Here is a 24453-nt window from a genome sequence, read left to right on the forward strand (position 1 = left end):
GGCTACGATACAACCCTGCCTGTGGGAGCCCGTCCTGTTATCAGTAAAGGGTAGTCGACCCCACACCATTTCTGTACCCACTCGTGTGGAGAGAACCAATCACCATGCCGAAAAATTTTCATCCTTATATCTGAGGTGCCCCCCCTACCAGTATGAGACAATTCGGGGGAAGCAAATAGTGCTTTCCCACTCTGACTCTTGGCGTCAATTATCTTAATGAACGGCTGCCGAGAATAATAAAACAGGTATTAAAATTAATACAAAACATACCTGTCTGTAAGAGGTGTGATCTCTTAGCAGGATGTGGCCATCACACCCTTACCATTATTGCTGTACCTCAAAAGAAGAGATAATTCGTTCTTTTTTTTATTCAATGACTTCGTATTTATGTTATCGCCCCTGAAAGGATTGCAATTTGGAGCAAAGCTAATATGCTAAAATTCATCCATCTAGCTCGTCATATTTTTCGGTTATCGTTTTAAATGCTCATCATAATGTAATAGGTTTTTGATTTATTAAAACGTCGTGGTTAATCTTTTTAAGATCATAGTATTTTTCTTTTGCCAAAATTTGAAAAAGTGGAAGTTGATCTGAAAATTGAAGTTGTAAATACTTAGTTGAGCATTTATTCATTAAGAGGGAATTGGCAAAAAATGTCAATCAATTCTCTTCTGCTTTATTATTAAAAATTCGCAATGCATACAAATTAATAGAAAATAGTATTATTGGATGGTTAGAAACACTAAAATAAATGCTCTTAAATTAATTAAATTGTATTATTATAAAATACAAACATTTGTGGCGCGAAATTCATTTTGGTAGAAACATTTTAAGGAAACATTTTCAATCATAACTGGACCACTAATAAAAAAAGTTGAACATCCCCATCCACGCAGCAAACATATCACTTGGCGCCTTCTTGGCTTACCAAAAAAAATCCATTCTGGCGGTGTTGGCGCGGAAGTGCACATTTCCCTTTCAAAATTGCGGCAACCATGACGCTCGTAGCTCATAATCGTCGAGCGAGCAACTGCCGCCTACCACAAGTAGCTTTATTGACAATCGGTTCGAGAAAGCTGCATATTTACCTCCCAGCTCTTCGGGGTGGCTCAGGTGTGATCAGACGATTATTATGTTCCGAGTAATCCCTGATGCTGGCTAGATGGAGGGCTGAGGAGAGGAGCATCGTGGCGCGTTTGCGGTCACTTTGATGCGAGAAAATCCGATCTAATCCATTTGATATTATTGGTATCATGAATACGGCCGAACTGTCACCCCGTCGCCGGAGAAGACGCTTTCTGGTCGGCTACGAAGAAGGGGACCTACCCGTAAAGAGGGAACCCGATGAAGATATTAAGGTAAACGAATTATATTAATAGATTATCAGTTGATTTGATCATGGAGAAAGAGTATTATTTTTCGTATATGTAGGTGTAAGAGTTCAATCAAATTTTTGCTGTGTAGAGTTTTTTAGAGCATAATTAAAAAAAAAATTTTTCTTCTCGTATCTCATTTTTTTTTTTGTTCAAAAATTAATTCTCTAATTCCGTTTTCGCTCCAGCATCAGAGGGAGGGGGGGGGGTAGAAATAATAAGAGAAAGTTAAGAGATTTTTCATGGTGCATTTGTTTTGGAAGGCCAGGACTTCTAAAATTTTTTCCATTAGTTAGTGTTTAATTCATTGATGGAAATTATTTCCGTCACCGTAAGTGGAAAAAATAAACAAATACTAGAAATTTTTTCGTATAAAGATAATTTTATCTAAAATATTCAGCGAATTTTAATAAAATGTCCTAAAATAAAAATTATTCATTTATATATATATATATATATGAAGAGGAATAATAATTATCCTAGAAATTATTTACGATCTTAACATCGCTTTATACTAGCCGCCTTTGGCGATCAGTTTGTTCGCCCGGAATGTTGGCTTCTCTGGCTGCTAAATTATCATCATGGAATGCATTTATTTAACATTTCTCCTTTTTTTTTTTTTTTCACGTGACTGAAATCATGGATCTAATGGAACCACTCTATTATAAATAATTACACTTTCAAGTTGAAAAAGGTATAAACTGCGAAATAAAAGCGGAGGTGAAAATCTTATTTTGGAAATACTCTCCAAAGGAATACTTTTTAATTAAAATTCTATTTTTAACATTGACAAAAACCCATCATTGATTGGATTGATGGAATAATGAAATTTATTGAATTTCATCATAACTGGTAAAAAGTTGTTTATTAAATTAAATTAAAAAAATTATTAAAATTTTAAAAATTGCTCATAAAGAAAACTGATATTAATGATGACTTTTTAAAAAAAATTTAAATTATTTTTATTAGCTAATATTTTTGAAAGAAATGGCTGAAAAACACCGAAAAGATAATTTTTTATTAACTTATATTTTAGATTAACTTTCAAAAGCTAGCAACGACTTTCTTATAGTCTTGAAAAATAATGTGAAAAATTAAAAAAAATGTTTGAGTTTGTGTAAAAAAAAAAAATCATTGTTATGTACATAAATATATAAATTACTACATTATTTGATTAGAAGCCCTATTGTAAAATGAAAGACAAAAAGTTAATTGAAATATTTTAGTTTGAATACTAAAAACTGTTTTTTTTTTTAATGCATAAGTAAGCGAACGTTAAGATTTTTTTTTTTTTTTTTTTGTGAAAATTTTTTATTTGAAACTCGGGCAATTTTTACCTCTTCATTTTTAATCACAAACTTTTTATTAAGAAATAAAATGGGGCATCCAATTATTCACAGCAAAAAAAAAACTGAATTTAAATTAATTACTTATCAGATTTTGATTTGCTTAAAAAAAATGTGGTTTCTGAAACTTTTTCCACTTTCATTCCATTTTATAGTAGAATCTATTTTTGCTTCCTGTTCTTCGTTCCAAAATTATAAAATAACAAAGATAATGATATATTATTTATTTATACATAAAAGGAGAGATTCAGTTTAAAATAATTATTCAACATAAATTTATTAAGCTATTTTGAAAACAAAATGCGTTTTTAAAATAATTTTTGTTTATAACCAATGAGGACTGAAATGGAAACATGAACATTTCGTTAAATATTCGCGGTCATATAAGTGTTTCACACGATTCCACTCGAGATATGAGATCACAAATTAAGGAATGCTGTTCTAGAGGTGTTCTTAAAATTTTTTTCGCTCTTGAATCTTATGTAACTGATCCATCAAAACGCTAAAATTTATTTTCATGACCTAAATTACGTATAAACGTATGACATAATAGTATAAACCTCGTACAATAAAACATAATTAATGAGAGAGAAAAGTAATTCAATTGCATACAGAAATATGTTCTATAATAATAAAATATTTTAGGCGCAGATAATTCTGTAATTTTTTTAAATTAGTTTTGCCCATTTATATTGAACCATACCTTTTAAGATTAAGCCCATCAATCAATATGCAAAAAAAAAATATTGAATTAAATTAGTGCCTCTAGTAAAAAAACAAATTTATAAAGCGATAATAAATGAGAAAAAAAAAAAGAAATTTATTTGAGTATCAAAACTCCTTGAATAATAATAAAATCTCCCAAACCCAAACGATTTTCATATTTATTTTTTTCTAAGTGATGTTGGAAAAATGAAACAGAGGTTTGAACTGCCGATCTTTATTTTTTAAAAAGTTTGAGCTTTAGAAGCCGGATGTATACAGAATTTTATTTAGGGGTAAAAAGTTTTATTTTGGGGAAAATTAAAGTGCCATTTCAGATAAAAAAATTTTAATTTCGAAATTTATTTTCAAGATTTACGAAAGGAATTTACTAGTTAAAATTGTAAACAAATATTTACATTGTAAAGGGAATTCTTTATTATCTTTAGATGTCATTTGTAAATAGCATTAAAAAAAGCTTAATAAATTTTTGACATGAAATACTTTTCAGCATCAATAATTATCAGCTATAATAACTCATTTTAATTTTAAAATAGTTTCTTCAATAATAATAACAATAATAATAGTAATAATTTTTCATTCAGAAAAAAAAAGAGAAATTTTTCAAGCAATTTTTTAAATAAAACTAATAATAAAAAATTAAATTTGTAGTATATTTATAAAAAATAATTTCCCAAAATATTATTAATTTTACAATAAGTGATTTTATATATAATTATTGTTTCATATAAATTTTATAAAGTTACAGTAAGGAAACTAGAAAAAAAATATACTTGAAGTTTTTTGTTTCTTATTGTCGCCGAAAATTCAACATTTTTTTATTTTTTGTATCTAAAACATTTCTGAAAAATTATCGAGAAATTTAAGTTAAATTAAAAAAAATGGCCGCTATTTAACCAATTAATTAAAATTCTTTAAAAGAATATTTGTACGTTCAAATTCTCAGTGAAAGGGCAATTCGGCAATCAATTAATTTTTTGACAGATTTAATTCAATATAATGGCAGTAATAAAACCATGCACCATATTTCATCGCTAGCTCATTGTTTTCGTAATATCTCGTTCTTTTATATATTTTGTATATATTTTAATGATTTTATATATTTTATGAATGGTTGAATGAACTAACAATAAGACCAATCCATACCAACTTTCATCCGTCTAGTTTTGCTGCGTTTTTGAATTATCGTGCTCACAGAGAAACATGTTTACAAAAGTCATTCCCGTTGGTTTTAAAAGTCAAAACCAACGGGAATGGTCCCATCGAAACTTTTTCACCTACTCTTTCGTAAAGTTGCTGTCATTTCTTTCTACGCATGAAACTGCTGGTAAGACCATAAATGCCTCGAGCGCTCTGATTTTTATTTTCAGAGTCTCGCCAATGAGTGTGCCGTTTTCCTTAGTATAGAGAAGAAAATTGAGAAGGCAGTTTGGGAATTTTTTTTATCGACCGCTTGAAACAATAATTTGACAAAAAAAAAAAAAAAAAAAAAAAAATTACGAATATACGAGCAAACCTAATTTCATTTATTTAAATCAAAGTGTTTCTGAGTAATGAATTTATGTTCATGCAAATAAACAGAATCTACTTATCGGTGTAAAGTCTATCTAACGTCTATCGGTCAATGGGCTGACCGATAGGCAATCAATCCATTTGCGCATTTCGCCCAAATTTATATATGAATCTATATGCTTTAGATGCATAAACTATGTTAACACTTTTATTTATCCAGATTTTTAGCATTTTTAGCTAATGTGTTCACTTGTATTTAAAAAGACAGAGATTCAAACTTTCTCTTTGTGAATTTCTTTAAAAATTTGTTAGATATCTGCAAATTTGGCTCAAAGACCAGTTACCAAATTTCATCCGTCTAGCTCAAAGTGTCTTTGAGCTATCGTATTCATTTTCAAAAGTGTGTTTTTCGAACACAAGAAGGTCTGAAATTTTGGATTCAATTTTTTTTAGCGTTTACTATAGTTTCTTCTTCCCGCTATTTACTATCCCGCTGGTTACTGTCTCTGGTATCTGGTAACCAGTGGAAATTGTCTCACGTTCGCTCTAATAAACTTGTCATGCCAGAGAACGCTTTGCATGGCACTGGCGTAAAATGGTTATAGAATATTAACTTTTGGCGTGAATTCAGAATTTTTACTGAATCTATCGTGTTATCTTGGCGAAAAACAACAGTCATACGATTCATAGTATTCGAAAATCGAATTTGTGCTTCAGACACTCTTTTCCCAATCGATTGAAACTAAGATTTAATACAAAACTGCACTCGTAATCACAAAATCCCATGACAAATTTGATATATTTGCGTTTTAAAATTATCGCGTTAACATGTTTCTGAAAGTAGAGACAAACACGTCTTTTGTCTCAAACTTTAAAAGTTGTCTACACTACCGATGTTAAATCTGTGTACCAAATCTTATCTATCTAGCTCTCTTTATTTTATAGTTATTGTCTTAACTTATATTCGAACAGCCGGGCAGGCGGATTTCCTCTGAACCAATTTTGCTCAAAATTTGATATAAAGATTTCAACCTAATTTCAACCATTCATCACAAAGCGTATTTAAGTTATCTTTGTCACAGACAGACAGACGGACTGTCACTTTTCATAAATGCGTTTTTCGAACTCAGGGGAGGGGTAAAACCTGGAGATTCTTTAAAATCAGGAGTTCGAATTTTTCGACGATTACTATACTTTGTACTATGTATTCGAGAAAATAAAAAGTGGCTTTTTTTTACGTCCCCATGTAGCTATAGCTTGAAATCTGTAGTATAGCGTATATAGCGTAGCATATAGATCTATAGCGTATATAGAGTAGGAATTCATCTGAATGTCAATATCAAATTTATTGATGGTTACAATTTTTTTCAGTTGAAATCTATATCTATATCTATACTTATAATAAAGCTCAATGTGTGTGTGTGTGTGTGTTGGCGCTCTACAGGCCAGGTCATTTGACATACAGCTATCAAATTTGGTACATGTATACCTTAAAGGTCGGGAATGTGTACCTGGGGTCCCTTTTTTAAAATTTTAATTAGAATTTTAATTATTAATTAAAAACTAACTTTCCTGCCAAAAAAATCTTCCATTTTCCCCACCGCCAAATGAGTAAGGCTTCAATTTTTTTTCTCCCAACAGTAATGAGGCTAGGGTTAATATTTTTCGGCGGATTATTTCAAACGATTCTGTTTATTTTCTTAATGTTTTATGCATTTAAAATTAAACATTGTTAATGAATCCATGTTTCAGATTCATTCTGAAGTACTTTTGAATTAAAATAACACAGAATAAAGGAAATTAAAAATTCTAATCTGCATAGCATTACCCCAACTGGTGTAGAAAATTCACACATTTGCATTACCATAACTGGCATTGAAAATTCACGCACGCTCATTGTTTTCTGATTGTTGACAACTATTTTCAACAGATTCGGACTGGATTTAAATTATTTTTAGGTTAGTTGTATGCTTTTGTAATTAAATTGTATTTATGTTAGTTATATATATTTTGCATGCTCATAGTTTTTACATCGTTTTCTTAAGTAGTTTTTTAACCTGTTTTCAACCGATTATTTTAAACGATTCATTTTATTTTCTTAAAGTTTGATGCATTTAAAATTAAACATTGTTCATTAATCGATCTCTTCATGATGAATCTGATAAAATTTTGTTGACAAATTCTTGAGATATTACATAACTTAAGAAAGATATTCTTTAGTGCCCATAAAGTTTAAACGCTCAGTGACTCTATTATCAGTAATCATATTATTAAAAAAAATGCTTTGTTTCAGTAAAAAATATTATTATATTAATCGCAGTTTAGTCATTTCCATTTTTATTTTAAGCATAAATTCTACCGGAACTAACAGAAAATTAGAGAGATACATATTATGTTATGGCTGAAGGACTTTATATTATTATGAGTGAATTTCATGACTATCAAAATTTGAAGCTTTAAAATATTTGATGAAGAAGCTATTAAAGTAGGAATTACATAAAATATTTAATTATTAAAATTTTAACGAGCATTAAGATTGGCGAACCGGCTGGTCGCCAAAGGCGGCTAGTATTTCATATGTGAAAATCTTGGCCTGTGAAATAGTCTTGGTAGCTTTCTGTGTAACAGGTAATGTTAAGTTGGTTCATGGTTTTGGAAATTTCTACCAATTGTCTGCATATCAATATAATAAACAGGACTATCTGAATTACGATAGTATCGTCATCGATCGTAGAATACATGAATCATATTAGGGGACATTTGAAATGTAGGCATTTACTACTCAAATAGGTTTGAATGGAAACGTTAATTTACACGAGCGTCACTACTTTTGATAAAACAACATACTTAAGCAAAGGAATACGAATTTACACACTTTCAGTAGCTAGTTTTTGTGTATTTAAAACCTTTAAATTAATTTTGAATTTATGTATTTGTAAGAAAATAAACTACAGAAATACACAATGATTAAATTATTAAATATTTCAAATCCATAAATTTGGGAAATTCTCTGAAGCTCCCTCTTAATTTCAAATATCGATCTAATTTTATTTCGCGTACAATTAAAAAAATTTTTTAGCCGTCATTTCGTAATATAATGCAAGATTATTGCAAACAACTACACCAATTACAAAAGGGTATTAGTTCTTTACGAATAAAAGATTTTAAGAAAAATATCGAACATAACATAGAAGAAGGGTATCATTATTTTTTTTGGGGGGGGGGGGAAGAGGGGGATTAAAAATTGCCCTATGTAATTTCTCTTGGTCTCACCGGCACCATCCACGCTCTTATCCAGATTTTGAAGAATTTCTCCGTTTCAGAGCTTCCTAAGTTTAAACAACACATTTTTGGACGAATAAAAAACAATTTGAGCTAGATGGATGAAATTTGTAAACTTTCATAAAATTTTGAGTGAAATCCATTAAAAGGAAATCTGTCTATTTCTCTGCTCGATTATAAGTGAGCACGATCATTGCAAAAAATAGATAAATAGATAAAATTTGGTTCACATATATAGCGTCTAAAATGTAAGTTCTTATCAAATTTTAAACCAAATCTGTATTTTCGCATACATGTCATTGCAATCACTCCTAAACGCAATGACTTATATCAATGAAGTTTGATATGTTACCTTGATAAAATTTGATAAGAGGGGGGTGCCAGCTCAGGTGTCGTCCTCGTCATCTGACCGTGGTTCAAAATGACGAGGTCCGTCCCAAAATAGCCCTAGTGTTGCTTTACAATGGGACGTTAATATAACTAAACTAAACTAAACTTGATAAAATTTGGTACACTGGCGTATCATCGAAAATTTGTATTCTTATCAAATTTTAAATCAAATTTGTCGTAGGTTTGACTCCAATTTATATGCAGACATATAAACGTATAACTTATAAACGAAAATCAATGAAATTCGGTATGTGATCTTGTTACTACAATTATAGTTCCGTGCCCCATAATGGTTTAAGTCGGTCGACATAAAGGCACCCAAAACACATATTCACAATGTAGATTCAGTAAAAATGCTAGATTCACGCCAAAGATTATACTTCGTAATTTCTGTTCGCGAGTGGTACCCAAAGCTCAGAATTTTATGTTGGGACAGGGGATAAAACCTTTATTGGATGGTATGTAAAAAAATTTGAAGAAGACCATTCCTTCTGATCTATTAATACCTCCCAAGAAAGATTCAAAGCCTACTGACTGCGCTATTCTTCAACTTAAGAATTTATATGTTTAAACTGTTTGAGAGGATACCATTTTTAGGAGCAAGCTCAACTTTACTCAAGAACGTTTAGTATTGTTGCAAACCTGTAATTTGCTTCCCAGCACGAATAGTGTCATCGTAAGAAAGACCGTTGTACGACAGTCCTGTGCATGCTGCCGTGTCAATGACCTCATAACTTGGCTACAAACTTGGCAAGTATATGGCGGCTTGACGATGAATTTGGCGACTTTGGAGACAAAATGGATCATACTGGATAGTTCGAAAAGTTTCACGATCCAGTAGGAACCAAGATACACTCAGATACGCTCTGATTGGTCTGGAAGATTCTAGCCCCGCCTCCCGGAACTATAAAAGACAGGCACTCTCAAGCTGAAGAAGTTGTGTGTGAGAGTAGTCGGAGTCGCCGACAAGTAAAAGAATTTAGAGGATTAGACAGCAAGCAAGCTGCTGATCTAGCGATTAAATGCGCTGCGTTATTACGATTGATTGACGGTATTTGTAGAAAAATTTTGTAACAGTATAAACACCTTCACTTGCTTTGCCGTTCTTCTTTGTTATTTTTATAAATTAATTAATTTTTCAGAAGTTAGTTGCTTTCTAAAATCCATCCTATTATCGGGATTTTTTAATCAGCATGATCCCACTTGTTTCCAAGTAACATCTCGCTATTATTCTCCAAGTTCTAAGGTGAATTCCAAGTTTATATTCTCTATTTCCGGATTTATCTAGTGAAATTTTCAATCAGATCTGACATACATTTCAGTAGGAGCACTTTTTGGTTGTAAATTAAAAGACCTCTCACTTACTTTATTGATTTCTTAGATTAAGTATTTACATGAGAGCTCTTTGGAAGTGTTTATATGATTCTGGACGAAATAAATGATTTTTTAGTAGGTTGCTTACTCTAATTTTCGTTACCAGAACAAGATGGCAGTTTATCCTTGGACATATTTAGCGACCAGTAATATAAAGATTTTCTTTTTTTTGGGGGTGGAATCGATCACATGATTATTGGATGACAAAACTGAAACTGTATTATCAGACCATTGTGGCCTTAAATGGAGAGGGTATAATTTAGGAAGATAAAAAAAAAGTACAAAAAAATAAAATTGGTCCCTACATAAAATGGATCAGTCAGCTCCTATTTTTTAGTCATTTTCATTTGGATTGATTACTTTGATGCTTTAAATCTCAAGTTTGCAAAGATACAATTTCATAAACGATTTTATACTTGATATTCTAGATTTCTGGTGTCCTGTACAACTATATGTTTTTAATGATAGTTCTATATTTTAATATTTATAGAACTTATCATTTATTAATCAATTTATATAATCAATTTATAAATATTATTTAATTAATTTATTTAATTAAATTGCGATTTTATACGAAATGTGACATCGAATAGTGGATTTTTTTTTAAAAAAAAGAAACTTATCACTAAACACCGCAATAATTTTAGTACATTAAAAAGGAAAATAATAAAAATAACAATAAATGTTTTTAAAAAAAACATGCTTCTGAAAAACTAGTTAAAAATTAATATCACAAGATAAATTAAAATAAATAACGTAATTTAAAAAATAATAAAATAAATCAAAATCAAAATATTTTTTTTCATGTATCAAATGAAAGGCTAAACAAAGCAGACAGCATCAAATGTGTGATGAACTAAAGAAACTTATTATAATCGAGAGACATTTGAAAACACTACTTCGCTGTTCATTCTACATGGGGGAGGGGGGCGGAAAGACAGTGACATACTCTTTTTAACCATTGTATCGATTTCGCTATTTATTTCATTTCACAATTTTTATATCGCTGTAAACTCACGATGTTTTTATATATTATCAATGGTCGCCTACATCTCTCTATTTTCCATTTCGGCGAGATATTATGAAATAAAACCTTGACACACAGCCCCCAGGCGCAACAACTTGACCTATTTCATCCGTTTTATTCTCCAAATCAATTTACCATTTTATACAAAGCTAACCAATCGCAATGCCGTCTGTTTATTGTTTAAGAATAGTTTGAAATTAATACTTTCATTTGATTTGATAAGAAGCACTTCATCAAATTTGGTTGACATGGCTAAATTAAAGCTATTATTATGGTGGGCAAAAAGCTGCTCACCTAAGATAACTTTCCATTTAAATGGCATTTGTATTGTTATCGCTTAGCAAACAATGCCACATATCTCAGTTTCTTACAGTTTACAAGAGAGAGAGAAAGCTGATTTTTTTTCGCAACCAATAAAAAGTGGTTTTGACTTTTTTTTTTTTTTTCAAATTTGGATTGAACATGTGACGTCATGTTCACACCAGGTGTTAAAAAAAATTCTGATTAATAGCGATTTTTTTTTCTCTCTAATTTTATACATACGGGATTGGACACCTGTCGGATTATAGAGTATATCCGAACTATAAAGAATCATATGGGAATCACTGAATTATACTACGATACATTTTTCTGCCGAAGTCCGCCTTGGGTACAGCGCGTCTTTTCCGCGATCTAGGCGTCTCGGGTTCGAGCCCTGGTTCGGACATGGTTGTTCTTCTCCCTGTGTTCTATCTGTGAGGTGTGTAAAAAAGCCTCCTCTGTAAAAAAAAAAAAAAAAAAAAAAAAAAAAAAAAAGATGTGCAAGTGAGTGTGCGTGTGCAATCTTCATACGAGCGAAAGTCAGACTTCTGCCCTCGGGTGCTCAGGGGTCTTTACCCTCAGAAGATACTGCACTCCTCTCTCCCCGATCTCTTATACTTGGTGTGAATTAGTATTCAATCCAAGGAGGATAAGCAACAACAACGTTTTTCTTAGTGTTCGAAACAAGACAGTAATATTTTACGGGTAAAAATACTATGCTAAAATGTATAGTACAAGCATGTTAAATAGACAAATTATGTACAGAGAGGATAAAGGTTTAACAGAAAAGAATGACTTATAACATGTTTATATAGACATCACTAAATTATACTATGATAGTACATCATCACTGAATATTGACTACATCAATGAATTAGACATCACTAAACTATCCCACATCACTGAATATAGAGTACGAGCATGTTAAAAAGACAAATCATATACAGCGGGTGAAAGTTTTAACAGAAAGAAATTGTTTATCATTAAATAAAATGTTCATATAGACATCATTCAATTATACTATGATAGAAGGTCATCACCGAAAAATGATACTATATCACTGAATGTAGAATACGAGCATGTTAATTAGACAAATCATGTACAGCGGGTGAAAGTTTTTAACAGAAAGAAACTGTTTATCATTAAATAAAATGTTCATATAGACACCATTCAATTATACTATGATAGTAGGTCATCACTGAAAAATGATACTACATCACTGAATGTAGAATACGAGCATGTTAATTAGACAAATCATGCACAGAGAGGATGAAGCTTTAACAGAAAAGAATAATTTATCATTAAATAACATGTTCATATAGACATCACTGAATTATACTATGATAATACATCATCAATGAATACCGATACTAATTAGACATCATTGAATTATCAGACATCACTGAATGTAGAATACGAGCATGTTAATTAGACAAATCATGCGCAGAGAGGATAAAGTTTTAACAGAAAAGAATAATTTATCATTAAATAACATGTTCATATAGACATCACTGAATTATACTATGATAATACATCATCAATCAATACTGATACTAATTAGACATCATTGAATTATCAGACATCACTGAATGTAGAATACGAGCATGTTAATTAGACAAATCATGCGCAGAGAGGATAAAGCTTTAACAGAAAAGAATAATTTATCATTAAATAACATGTTCATATAGACATCACTGAATTATACTATGATAATACATCATCAATCAATACTGATACTAATTAGACATCATTGAATTATCAGACATCACTGAATGTAGAATACGAGCATGTTAATTAGACAAATCATGCACAGAGAGGATGAAGCTTTAACAGAAAAGAATAATTTATCATTAAATAACATGTTCATATAGACATCACTGAATTATACTATGATAATACATCATCAATGAATACTGATACTAATTAGACATCATTGAATTATCAGACATCACTGAATGTAGAATACGAGCATGTTAATTAGACAAATCATGCGCAGAGAGGATAAAGCTTTAACAGAAAAGAATAATTTATCATTAAATAACATGTTCATATAGACATCACTGAATTATACTATGATAATACATCATCAATCAATACTGATACTAATTAGACATCATTGAATTATCAGACATCACTGAATGTAGAATACGAGCATGTTAATTAGACAAATCATGCACAGAGAGGATGAAGCTTTAACAGAAAAGAATAATTTATCATTAAATAACATGTTCATATAGACATCACTGAATTATACTATGATAATACATCATCAATCAATACTGATACTAATTAGACATCATTGAGTTATCAGACATCACTGAATGTAGAATACGAGCATGTTAATTAGACAAATCATGCACAGAGAGGATGAAGCTTTAACAGAAAAGAATAATTTATCATTAAATAACATGTTCATATAGACATCACTGAATTATACTATGATAATACATCATCAATGAATACTGATTCTAATTTGGCATCATTGAATTAGCAGACATCACTGAATGTAGAATATGAGATGTTAAACAGACGAATCTTGTAGAGAGAGGATGAAAGTTTTAACAGAAAGGAATGGTTTATCATTAAATAACATGATAGTGGGAATATAAGAATAAAGAATGTCGGCAGAATGAATCTTAGACAAATCCACTGCACAATAATTTTAAAAAGCGCAGAATTTTTTTGAAAATTATTTTTCGAGGATTACTTACAAAATTACTAATTTTTATAATTTATATTTTACAAATAAGAATTATTCGTTCCTTACCAAAACTTCAGGCAATCAAAGTAAGCCTTTTCAAGCCGAAAAAAATAAAAATCAATAATTTGAATCTCGTTCCATTTCGGAAATGATTCCTCCCCCCCCCAAAAAAAGTAACATCCAATTAATTAAATAAGATCTCAACATCTGCATTATGTGAATAGCAGGTTGGTGCCATGCCCCGCTCTGTGATATTCTTACCCACGTCGCGTTACTTCTCCTTTCTGACAGGGTGGGTCACAGTTAAGAATCATTCATCAAAATTTCATTCCATTATCTTTCCCAATCAGAAAGATCGCTTCGTGACAAGGGTAAGATGTTACTAATTGTAACATCTTGGGTAACTTTTTTTTTCTCAGCTTCAATTTTCTGGGAGATCTTGCTTTAAAAGGATTTAACAGGGGTGGAGCTGATATATCGAACTGAAAACACAATCATCGGTACATTTTTTTTTTTTTTTACTTATAAGTTGTTTGTGATCGATAGTGCAAAAGAATATGTACATAACTTTGTTTAAAATCGAGCAAGGGAAGCTGTTATTAGATCTACAAATTTGTGGCATTTTTCCTAAAATATTTTCTTAATTTTTTTCCGTTTTTTTTTTTTTTTTTTTTTTTTTACCTTTCCTTATTAGTAGTTCGGGATTTTATCTCTACTATTAATAATAGTAATGAATGTGAGTGCGTTTGTCTGTGTATGTTGGCGCTCTATAGACCAGACCTTTGGGTCTACAGTTACCAAATTTTACATATATATATCTTATAGATAGAAAATGTAAAATTTTGAGAATTTTTTTTTTTGAAATTTTTAATGGAATTATGATTAATTAAAAAATGAAATGAATTTTAATATTTTTCTGCGATAACTTCCGAAAATATTATTAAGCAAAAATAGTTTTTACACCGTTTAAAAATTCAAAAAAATTATCTTTGTAATGATATCAATTTAATATCTTTCAAAATTTACCTGATTTTTAGCAATTTATAAAAAAATACTTTTTACCAATGGTACATTATGGTACTGAAAGACAAATCGTTTTTATTGTCTCATCAAATATATAATCGCATTATTTTTTTTTCTATTTTTGAATTTTAAAGAAAAATTATTTTGTTTATTATCTATGTAGTTTATACGATGAATAAAAAAATCAATTTATAATATCACGAAAGTTAAAAGTAAGATAAACTAGACCAAGGTTTTAAAAGCAAATTTTTTAAAGCACTGAGAAGTTATGGGATTTAACTATATTCAGACGGCTTATATACTCAATGAACAAAATATATACAAGACTAATATACTAACATGGTTTTAATATCTGATAATTTGATGGAATTATAAACATGAAATTATGTCTACGCGATTTAACTGAAATATGATATTACCAACATTCCCGGTGAACCAGATAGTCACCAAAAATGGCTAGTAATAAATATCCTTTACGTTCCTTTAACAATCATTTCATTATTTTGTTTTTTTCTACTATGTAATTAAATGACAACTTATATTTGAGATTATGTGATCGAACTGATTCAGTTAAAAATCCATTAAACAAGTAAAAAATAATGGAATTAAATTTAAAAAAATTATGTTCTTTTATTATTTTTGTACTTCACAATTTTTAAATCATGCTGTCATTATTTAGATGTATATTTCTTTGAAATATGTTCTAATCTTTACTTAATCTTATCGTTCCTATTAAGAAATTCGTTTTAGAGACAACTAAATAAATTGAAATTAAATCCTTAATTGTAATCTAAATCATAAAAACGAAGGGGTGGAAACATTGCTCGAAATTTATTTATCTATTTTACTGATTTTTGCTCTGGGCGTCCTGAGTTCGAGTCCCTGTTCGGGCAAGGTTGTTCTTTATCTGTGAGATGTGTGAATGGTCCCCCCCTGTAAAAAGGAGTTGTGTAAGCGAATGTGATGCGTGAGTAGCTAAGACGTACTCTTGGCCCTAGTTGGCTCTACTAAAACAAGAGACGCTCACTTGGCTTGTCCAGGGCAAGTACCATTATAAGCAAAACAACAACTGATTTTGGCACATATTTGTATTTAAAAAATTCTGCAGTTATCTTTTGTACAAATTTGTTATAAGGAATTTATTTTTAAAAAAATGCTATAACATTTTTTATTAAAACTACAACACATAATTTATAACATTTTCTTAAAATTATAACATTCTTTGTATAATATTATTTTCCTGTTAATATACTTTTTCTTGTGTAGATTTCTTTACTAAACTTGTCATTCTCATCTCCACGATTCAGTGTAGTTCCTTTATTATATTTAACAGAACTTAACAATATGTTCATGTCTCTCAAGTTATACAGCAATCATAATATCTTCATCAAGATGGAAAAATCAGACAAATCTTATCTTCTTCAACAGTTGCTGTATCTTTCAAATGCTGCAATTTCTCATGGCAGTCTCTTTGGTAGATTTTGTTGAAATTTCGACTTAAGAGAAGTAGCAAAACAGTAAAAAATAAATTAGTTCGGGTAAACTTTGTTGTATAAAAATTATCTTCTGTTTTATGAAGAAAAATTCAGCATATATAAAACGTTAACGTACATGGCAAAGATTTATTACTTTGTTGCTATTAGCGATAAGCGAGGATCGAACTCGCAACCTTATGGTTCGTAGCCGAGTAACAAGACCACTAGACAAAAGAAATTTCTCATGTCTCGTAGCTGTTATCTGGCTTATAAAGCGTCACCACATTACTCCCCCTTCAGTGCGTCGGAGGTGAGAGGAACGATTTTTTTTTTGTCCTGTTTTTGCTGTTGTTAGTGGTGATATATTGGCTGTAGCGTCTTATCCATTTTTGGCTGATTATTTATCAGCTTTATTTATTTATTGGCTGATTATTTTTCAGCTGCATTTTTTTTTCCCTCTTATTGGCCGATTATTTATCAGCTTCATTTTTTTTATATTTATTGGCCGATTGTTTATCAGCTTCATCTTTTTTTTTTCATTTTTTATTGGCTAACTATCACGTCGGGGTCACCAATGTTGCTATTAGCGATAAACGAGGATCGAACTCGCAACCTTATGGTTCGTAGCCGAGTAACAAGACCACTAGACAAAAGAAATTTCTCATGTCTCGTAGCTGTTATCTGGCTTATAAAGCGTCACCACAACTTATTGTCAAGTGGCAACAGTCAAATTATCAGACGATTTTCAAACTGCTTCATGGAAGGGTTTTTACAGCTGCATTGAATTCAACGCTTCGATTAGCTAGTTAAAAGAGATGCAAAACTGTATTAGAAATGTTCCGGAGATGGTACACCGTGTTATCAAAAGTACATTCAGTCAGAGGAAAGAAAATATAAGAGAAATCAAGAAGTAGGCTTCGAAAAGAAAGTTTAATTGAGTTCAAAAATAGGCTAAACCGCCGCCCAATAAATAATCTTTATGACTTATCTACGGAAATCGATGATCATATCTTCCAAAGCAATTTTCTTACAAAATTAATTTTAGATATAAAAAAATTCACCTTTTTAATGATATCAATTTCACTTCTGCATAACGTTTCCCTTCATTTCAATAATATTTTTAATTCAGTTTATTTAATACACTATCTGTGACAAGGTTTTTAAATGATGTGAACGGAATTCAAACTGGTCCATCAAAACATTCGATCGCTTGTTTTTACTAATCATTACTTCCATAATAGAATTTTCATTTCTTAATTTATGCAATTTCTAATTTGTATTAAACTGATTTAATTAAATTGATATTTTTCAGTTGTGTTAAATAACAAGACGAGATGCTTTAAAAAAATTACTCACATTAAAGTTTTACATGAATCATTTAAGAGAATAAAAAGTCAATAATCTTGGAGAAGAAACTGGTCGCCAAAGGCGACTAATAACATTTAAATCTCGTTCAAAATCAATGTTTCTTTCAAAATCTCGTTAAGTGTGAAGTTTATTGAATGAAGACTCTACTACATTTGATCAATCGTCAGCAGCTTTTGTGAGGTTAAGAACCTGGAGTTCAAGAACAACGTGACATATCTCTCAAAGAGATTATCTTCCAGCGAACTTTCATATACTTCAGCAAAACGACATTTTTTGTGCTTAATTTCGTTATGAAATGAAACAAATCTAATGTACACTTTGGATGTCTTTTCAGATATAAACTAGGTTCAAAATATGTTATTGACCTAATTTTATGATATAAAGGCCATATTACAAATTTCATTTATTTAATTCGATGCTTTTTCGGGGTACGATGTTTACATTGTACAGATAACCCTACTGACAGGTAACCTACCTTTCAACGGATTTAGCCCAAAGACCGATCGACAGTTTTAATGATTTATGGATGGATTTTTTTATTTTTTCGTATACATAGTAATAGAAGGTATTGTAATCTTTAAAAAATTCGAACTCGTGATTTTGAGGGATCTCAAATCACAATTAGGCATCTCCGAGGTCGAAAAACACATTTTTGGAAAATGTCCATCTGTTTCTGACAAAGATAACCCAAAAACGCTTTGAGATAGACCGTTAAATTTGATAAACGGTCTTTACACCAAATTCCCAAATTTTTAAAAAATCAGATTTTGAGTCAAATATATTCAGAGGAAGTCTGTCCATTTGATCGAATATAATTTAACACGATAATTGCAAAATGAAGAGAACTAGTTAGTTAAAATTCCATGCACAGATTTAACAAAATGAACAGAACTAGTTAGATAAAATTCTATACACATATTTAACATCTATAGTGTAGAACCTGCCAAATTTTGAGCCAATTACAACAAAGGATTGATTGCCAGTCGTTCTGTACTTTCAGAAACATGCGAACGCAATAATTCAAAAACGTAATGACTTAAATATATCAAAATTGTCGTGTGATTTCGTGACTACAAGTGCAGTTTTATGTCAAATCCTTGTTTCAAGTGATTGAGAAAAAAGTGTCTAAAGAGAAAATTTGATTTCTGGATGTTATTAACCGCATGCCAGAGATTCATCGCCAAATAACTCGCCAATGATGATACGATAGATTCAGTAAAAATGCTAAAGAGAAAATTTGATTTCAGGATATTATTAACCGCATGCCAGGGATTAATCGCCAAATAACTCGCCAATGATGATACGACAGATTCAATAAAAATGCTAAATTCATATCTAATATTTCGTAACTATTGTTCATCAATGCAAGGCGTTCTCTGGCATGAAAGATTTATTATAGAGTATGCGAGAAATATTTAGGGAGACCACTGCCACTGGATTGAATAATCGTTTCTGCATGCAATCAATCAAATCCTGATGATTGGATTTGGCTCAAAATTTGATACAGATTTGCAATTCTAGTGATATATCAGTATACCAAATTTCATTACTGAATTCTTTTAGTTTCCAGAATCATATTGACTCGGACAGTCAGTCAGATTTTCATTGAGGGCTTTAGTTCTAATTTTGATAAGAAAATATATAAAAATTCTAGTATGCAACTTACGTATCAAATTTCATTCCTCTAGCTTGTTCTTACTTTTAACTACACAGTCCAAAAGTAGTTTTTCATAGCCCATCAAAAATAATAATATTTAATGAAATCTGAAGCTCGAATTCCTTAACAAACCCAATATTTGCTATTACAATAATATAAATAAATTTATTTCAGGAATTTCTTTTTTATAAACCGACCATAATTCTTTACATATTTATTGACTTCTTGTAAAAATATAATTATATGCAATCATCGGACGATTTTCTTACACAAACTTCTATAAATGGATGTTTATCATGTATTTAGGGAGGATGACCGATAAAGAATAATACCAAAGTTCTGTAATAAAATATTGGAATTATTTATGTTATTTGAGTCTCATTAAGCATATAATAAGGAAACAATAATTTTTTGAATCCAAAGTATTTATTTATTGAGAAATCATGTTTACGGCGAGTCTCGTTACCATGGTTAGCGTCTGAAAAGATAATTCGATATTTTGACAATAAAATAATATGCGCAATTTTTATGGTAATAATTATCTGAATTTTAATTTTCTTACCTTTAAAATACTTTCGGGTAAAATTAATTAAGATATGAATGAATCATTATGGCTGATTTTTTTTGGTGTCTTAAGGTAGCCGACTACGTTCGAAGCAATATTTTTGAAAAATTGGATTTTTTAAAAACTATTTATGGTTTTTAGATGTATTGTCAATTATAAACACTATATATACAAAAAAATTATTTGGAAATATAATATATTTTGAGAAATAGGAAAATTTGTAGTAAATTTTAATGAAATTTAACCTAAACGGCTAACACTCTACACAAAATTGTAATGCAGCTATCCTATTTTTCTTTGTTCACAAGTTATAGAATATAATGATGAATGAAATGAACCAAAATCTAAGAAACAGTTTGAGATGCAAAGAAATCATGGGTAAAAATGTACGTATATATACATTTTTTCCATAAATTTACAACAATTTTTCTAAAAACACCTATAAATAAAAAATTATTTCACCAACAATAAAACTTTTGGTTCATTTCATTGCCCACAGTATTTAAAACACACGCTGACATTTTTATGTAAATACCTCTATTAGTTTTTGAGATATCATATTAACGGTGCAAAATTTTTATAAAAATTAAAGTTTAAGAAAATTGAAGTTAAAGAAATATTTTAGCTAAAAAAATTGTTTAAAATAATCCTGGATGTTAGATCAGACATTCCTTTTCCTAGAAAATACTATTTTGGAAAGAGGAAAGCCTGAACTACAAGAAATAATAATAAAAGAAGAATTAGCCAATGTAGTCGAAAACCAGTGTTTTTAACGTAGTCGGACCCCTTAAGAGGAATTGTCTGCTTAGAACCTTAAAGAGTTATTAAAAAACATTTTTTTTTTAATATTGTTTGGATATATTTTCTATAAATTTGGCCTGCTTAATGATATATAAATAAGATTTAACATTTTACAAATGTGTTTTGAATCTATAAGAATTTTGAATTTATTTTGAATTTGCAAGATATACAGTAAAAACTTTTTTTTTAAGTTGATTCCTAGTAGTAAGTAGACTTGTTGTGAGGGTTCTCATAATAGAATTCCGAATAATATCTCGGCATTTTCTTTGATCACGGCATCTAGAACCTTCTAAAATTATTTAAAACAATTATTATGTACTCTCTAAAAAATCTATGATTTTTCGAAGCGAATACAGTGTTTCTGTTTGTTTGTTTTTCTTCTTCTTTTGTATATACAAATAGAATTGATTGTAATCGTTCGAATTATGTTTGCCTATCTGTCTGTCTGAATATTTAGGAACATAACTCAAAAACTTATTGAATTCGAGAGATAAATTTAGATACAATAGACTCCCGATTATCCGCGGGTGGTTTATCCGCGCCTGCCGCACTAAGTTTTTATTTTGCTTCCAAAGCAAGAAGCAAACACAAATGACTGATTTTTTCAAAAAGGTGTAGTTTTACAGTTATGCTTTTGTAATTACATAATACATTACAGTATTAAAACAGTACATATGTATTCATTTTTCTGTGTATCTTTGACGCCTCTCGTAAGTACAAAGCACTTTTCTGTTTTCATTAAAAAAATGCATTTTAGGTTAGTTTTGAGTGATATACTAAAATATTAAGCGTTAGTTAAACATTTCCTGCTGTTTATTTTACGTTTTATTGTACATAAAATGGTTTTTCAAAGTTGGAATGACTGTTTTCACTTTTGCTATACCCGTTTTCAGCTTTCGGATTATCCGCGATTTTTGTTATCCGCGGCGGCCGCGCCACCCAATTCCGCGGATAATCGGGAGTGTACTGTATATGCTTATAATACCAAATTTGAAGATTTTTAATCAAATTTTAGAATTATATCTGTCTGTGAATATGATAACAAAAATGTATTGAGACAAAGGGATAAAATTAGATACAGGGTACTAGCACTTAATTAGAAGAATATTACCAAATTTGGGACGAAATATTTGTTTGTCTGTCTTTACACATTTCGGTAGCATAATTTCAAAAATATGGATAAATTAGATAAAAAAAATTTGTTCATAATTATTTTTAGAAACATAGATATGTATTAAATTTTTGATTAAATCTGTCAAACGAGATGACCATATGTTGGCCTGCATAATCGTGTGTATACTAATGTTGAAACTAAACCAGAGGTTTTCCAGAAATTTTCTTGAATACTTTGTAACAAATGTACTTCTTATTAACCGTATGCCTCTGGCGACCAGTTATTTGAAAGAACCTATTAGATTGCGATCGGTTATTGGTCTGAATGTGCGTTCTGAAGGTCTTTCTCTGACCGATTAAAACCAGAATACGATACAGAAATATAATTATAATCACATGATCACGTACCAAATTTCAAATATTTAAGTTTAGCTTTATTAACATCCCGTTTTTAGCAAAAGTAAGGCTATTTTGTGTCGGACCTCGCAATTTTGAACCGCAGTCAGAGGGAGAGGACGACACCTGAGCCCCTCTCTACACCAGGGGGAGGACATTTGGCCTTGGCGGATTTAGCGTGCAGCAGACCCCTTTACACTACAGTTTTTCGGTGGAATCGGGTCTCGAAACTGAAACCCTGCGGCTCATGAGCCGAGACCTTACCACCCGGCCACGGCGGCTTTCAAGATTTTAAGTACTTGCGTTTTTGAATTAGTCGTGTTTACATGTTTGTGAAAGTATAGATGTAGACGGTCAACCCTTTGACGGCTTTAGCTACAATTTTTATGCATATCTACACTTTAGCTGTTAATCAGTTTACCAAATCTTATCCATCTAGTTCTCTTCGTTTCGTAATTGTTGTGTTAATTTAATTCGAATAGCCGGATAAACAAATTTTTCTCCTAATAGATTTCGTTCAAAATTTGATAGAAATCGACAAATTTAATGCACTAATCATGCACAAAATTTCAGCTTTCTAGTTCGAAATATTTTTGAATTATCGTTTTTGCAAAAATATGATTCCAAAATTTTGTTTTTCGGATTCCGGGAGTTTGAAACGTGAAAATTCGTCAGAATCGCAAGTTCCAATTATTTGAAGATTACAATGATTTTTCTTTGTGCACTTTGAATTCGAAAAAATAAAATTGTAATAGTAATAATAATTCAAGGTTTCAGATAAATGAAATTTGGTAAGCCACGTTATGTCAAATATTGTATATTTCTATTGAAATTTGGGCCCGCTCCGTTTAAAGAAAGGCATCCAAAATTGATATTCGCTTTCCATCAAAACTACACTACAAATCACTGAATGCGGTATATTAACCCATTGCAGGCGGAAGACAGTGTTCGCATTCCTAAAAAGTAAAAATGGTGATATTAGGAGATTGCAATTCCATTTGTGTTGTAGACAGCGTGAACTAACATTCTGTGACTTTGAAGAAATTTCTGTTTTATTTGATTATTATTTATTTTTATTTTATTATTAGAAATTCGTGTATTATCAAGTAGATTAACACGAAAAAAAAACTGGATAAATAGACTAACACGAATAAAACCGCTAAATGTACGAAAGTGTATAAAATCGCATCCGCATGCAAAGTATTAAGTTACTACATGCGGAAATGGGAAAAGGTAGAGGACTCGTGCTAACGGATTTTGCTGCGGCCTTCCAAGGCATGTCACTTCTCTCCCCATCCCAACCTCCAACCGCGATACGTTTCAAGGAATTCAGACTCACAAGCAGAATAGAAGGTAAAGAGCTATATTGTCTAAGCATATAAGAAAGTCGAGAAAGAACATTTTCCCTGTGCGTGTGTGTGTGCGCTCGTGTGTGTGTGTGTGTGTGTGTGTGTGTGTGTGTGTGTGTGTGTGTGTGTGTGTGTGTGTGTGTGTGTGTGTGTGTGTGTGTGTGTGTGTGTTAATTTTTAATACTTGTCTTTTTACATCTTTATTATGGCAAACTGATCTATGCTAAAAATTACTATTTCTATTATTAAACTTTTCACTATATTTTGGTGGAAAATATTGCAGTTCTATTTCTACTTTTAATCGTGAATAATTCCAATATAGTAGTTTCTTCTTATCAGATATCAGATCAAAAGACTATTTGATTAATGATTATCGCTGGATAAGTGGGGGTTCAATAAAAACTACGCTTTTTAATAATACAATCTATGTTTATTGCTCTAAATTTAAGAAATGATGCGAAAAATTAGACTATTAGGTGTTTCCATGCATTCTGATTATTTTTTTTTCATTTTAAAAATGCATTTATTGAGAAAAATTGGTACAATATATATCAATTAAAATATTTTTCATCATTTTCTACAACTTTTTCCCATTTTTGACTAATAAGTCTTGCACTTGATTGTCTTCGATTTTTTTTTTTTTTTTGATTCGCCAGGCTATTCTTTGTTATTGGCATC

General features: G+C 30.5%; 1 protein-coding gene across 1 annotated transcript in view; it reads left to right on the forward strand.

Moving 5' to 3' along the window:
• The first annotated feature begins 1062 nt into the window (after window positions 1–1062).
• Window positions 1063–24453, forward strand: part of LOC129984283 (sine oculis-binding protein homolog) — a 253535-nt gene continuing 230144 nt past the window's right edge. Inside the window, exon 1 of the mRNA XM_056094136.1 lies at window positions 1063–1358. Coding sequence (XP_055950111.1) covers window positions 1254–1358 — 105 coding nt within the window. The 5' untranslated portion in view covers window positions 1063–1253. The remainder of the gene's footprint in view (window positions 1359–24453) is intronic.

This window comes from Argiope bruennichi, chromosome 9 (assembly GCF_947563725.1).
Source record: "Argiope bruennichi chromosome 9, qqArgBrue1.1, whole genome shotgun sequence".
Lineage (NCBI taxonomy): Eukaryota > Metazoa > Arthropoda > Arachnida > Araneae > Araneidae > Argiope > Argiope bruennichi.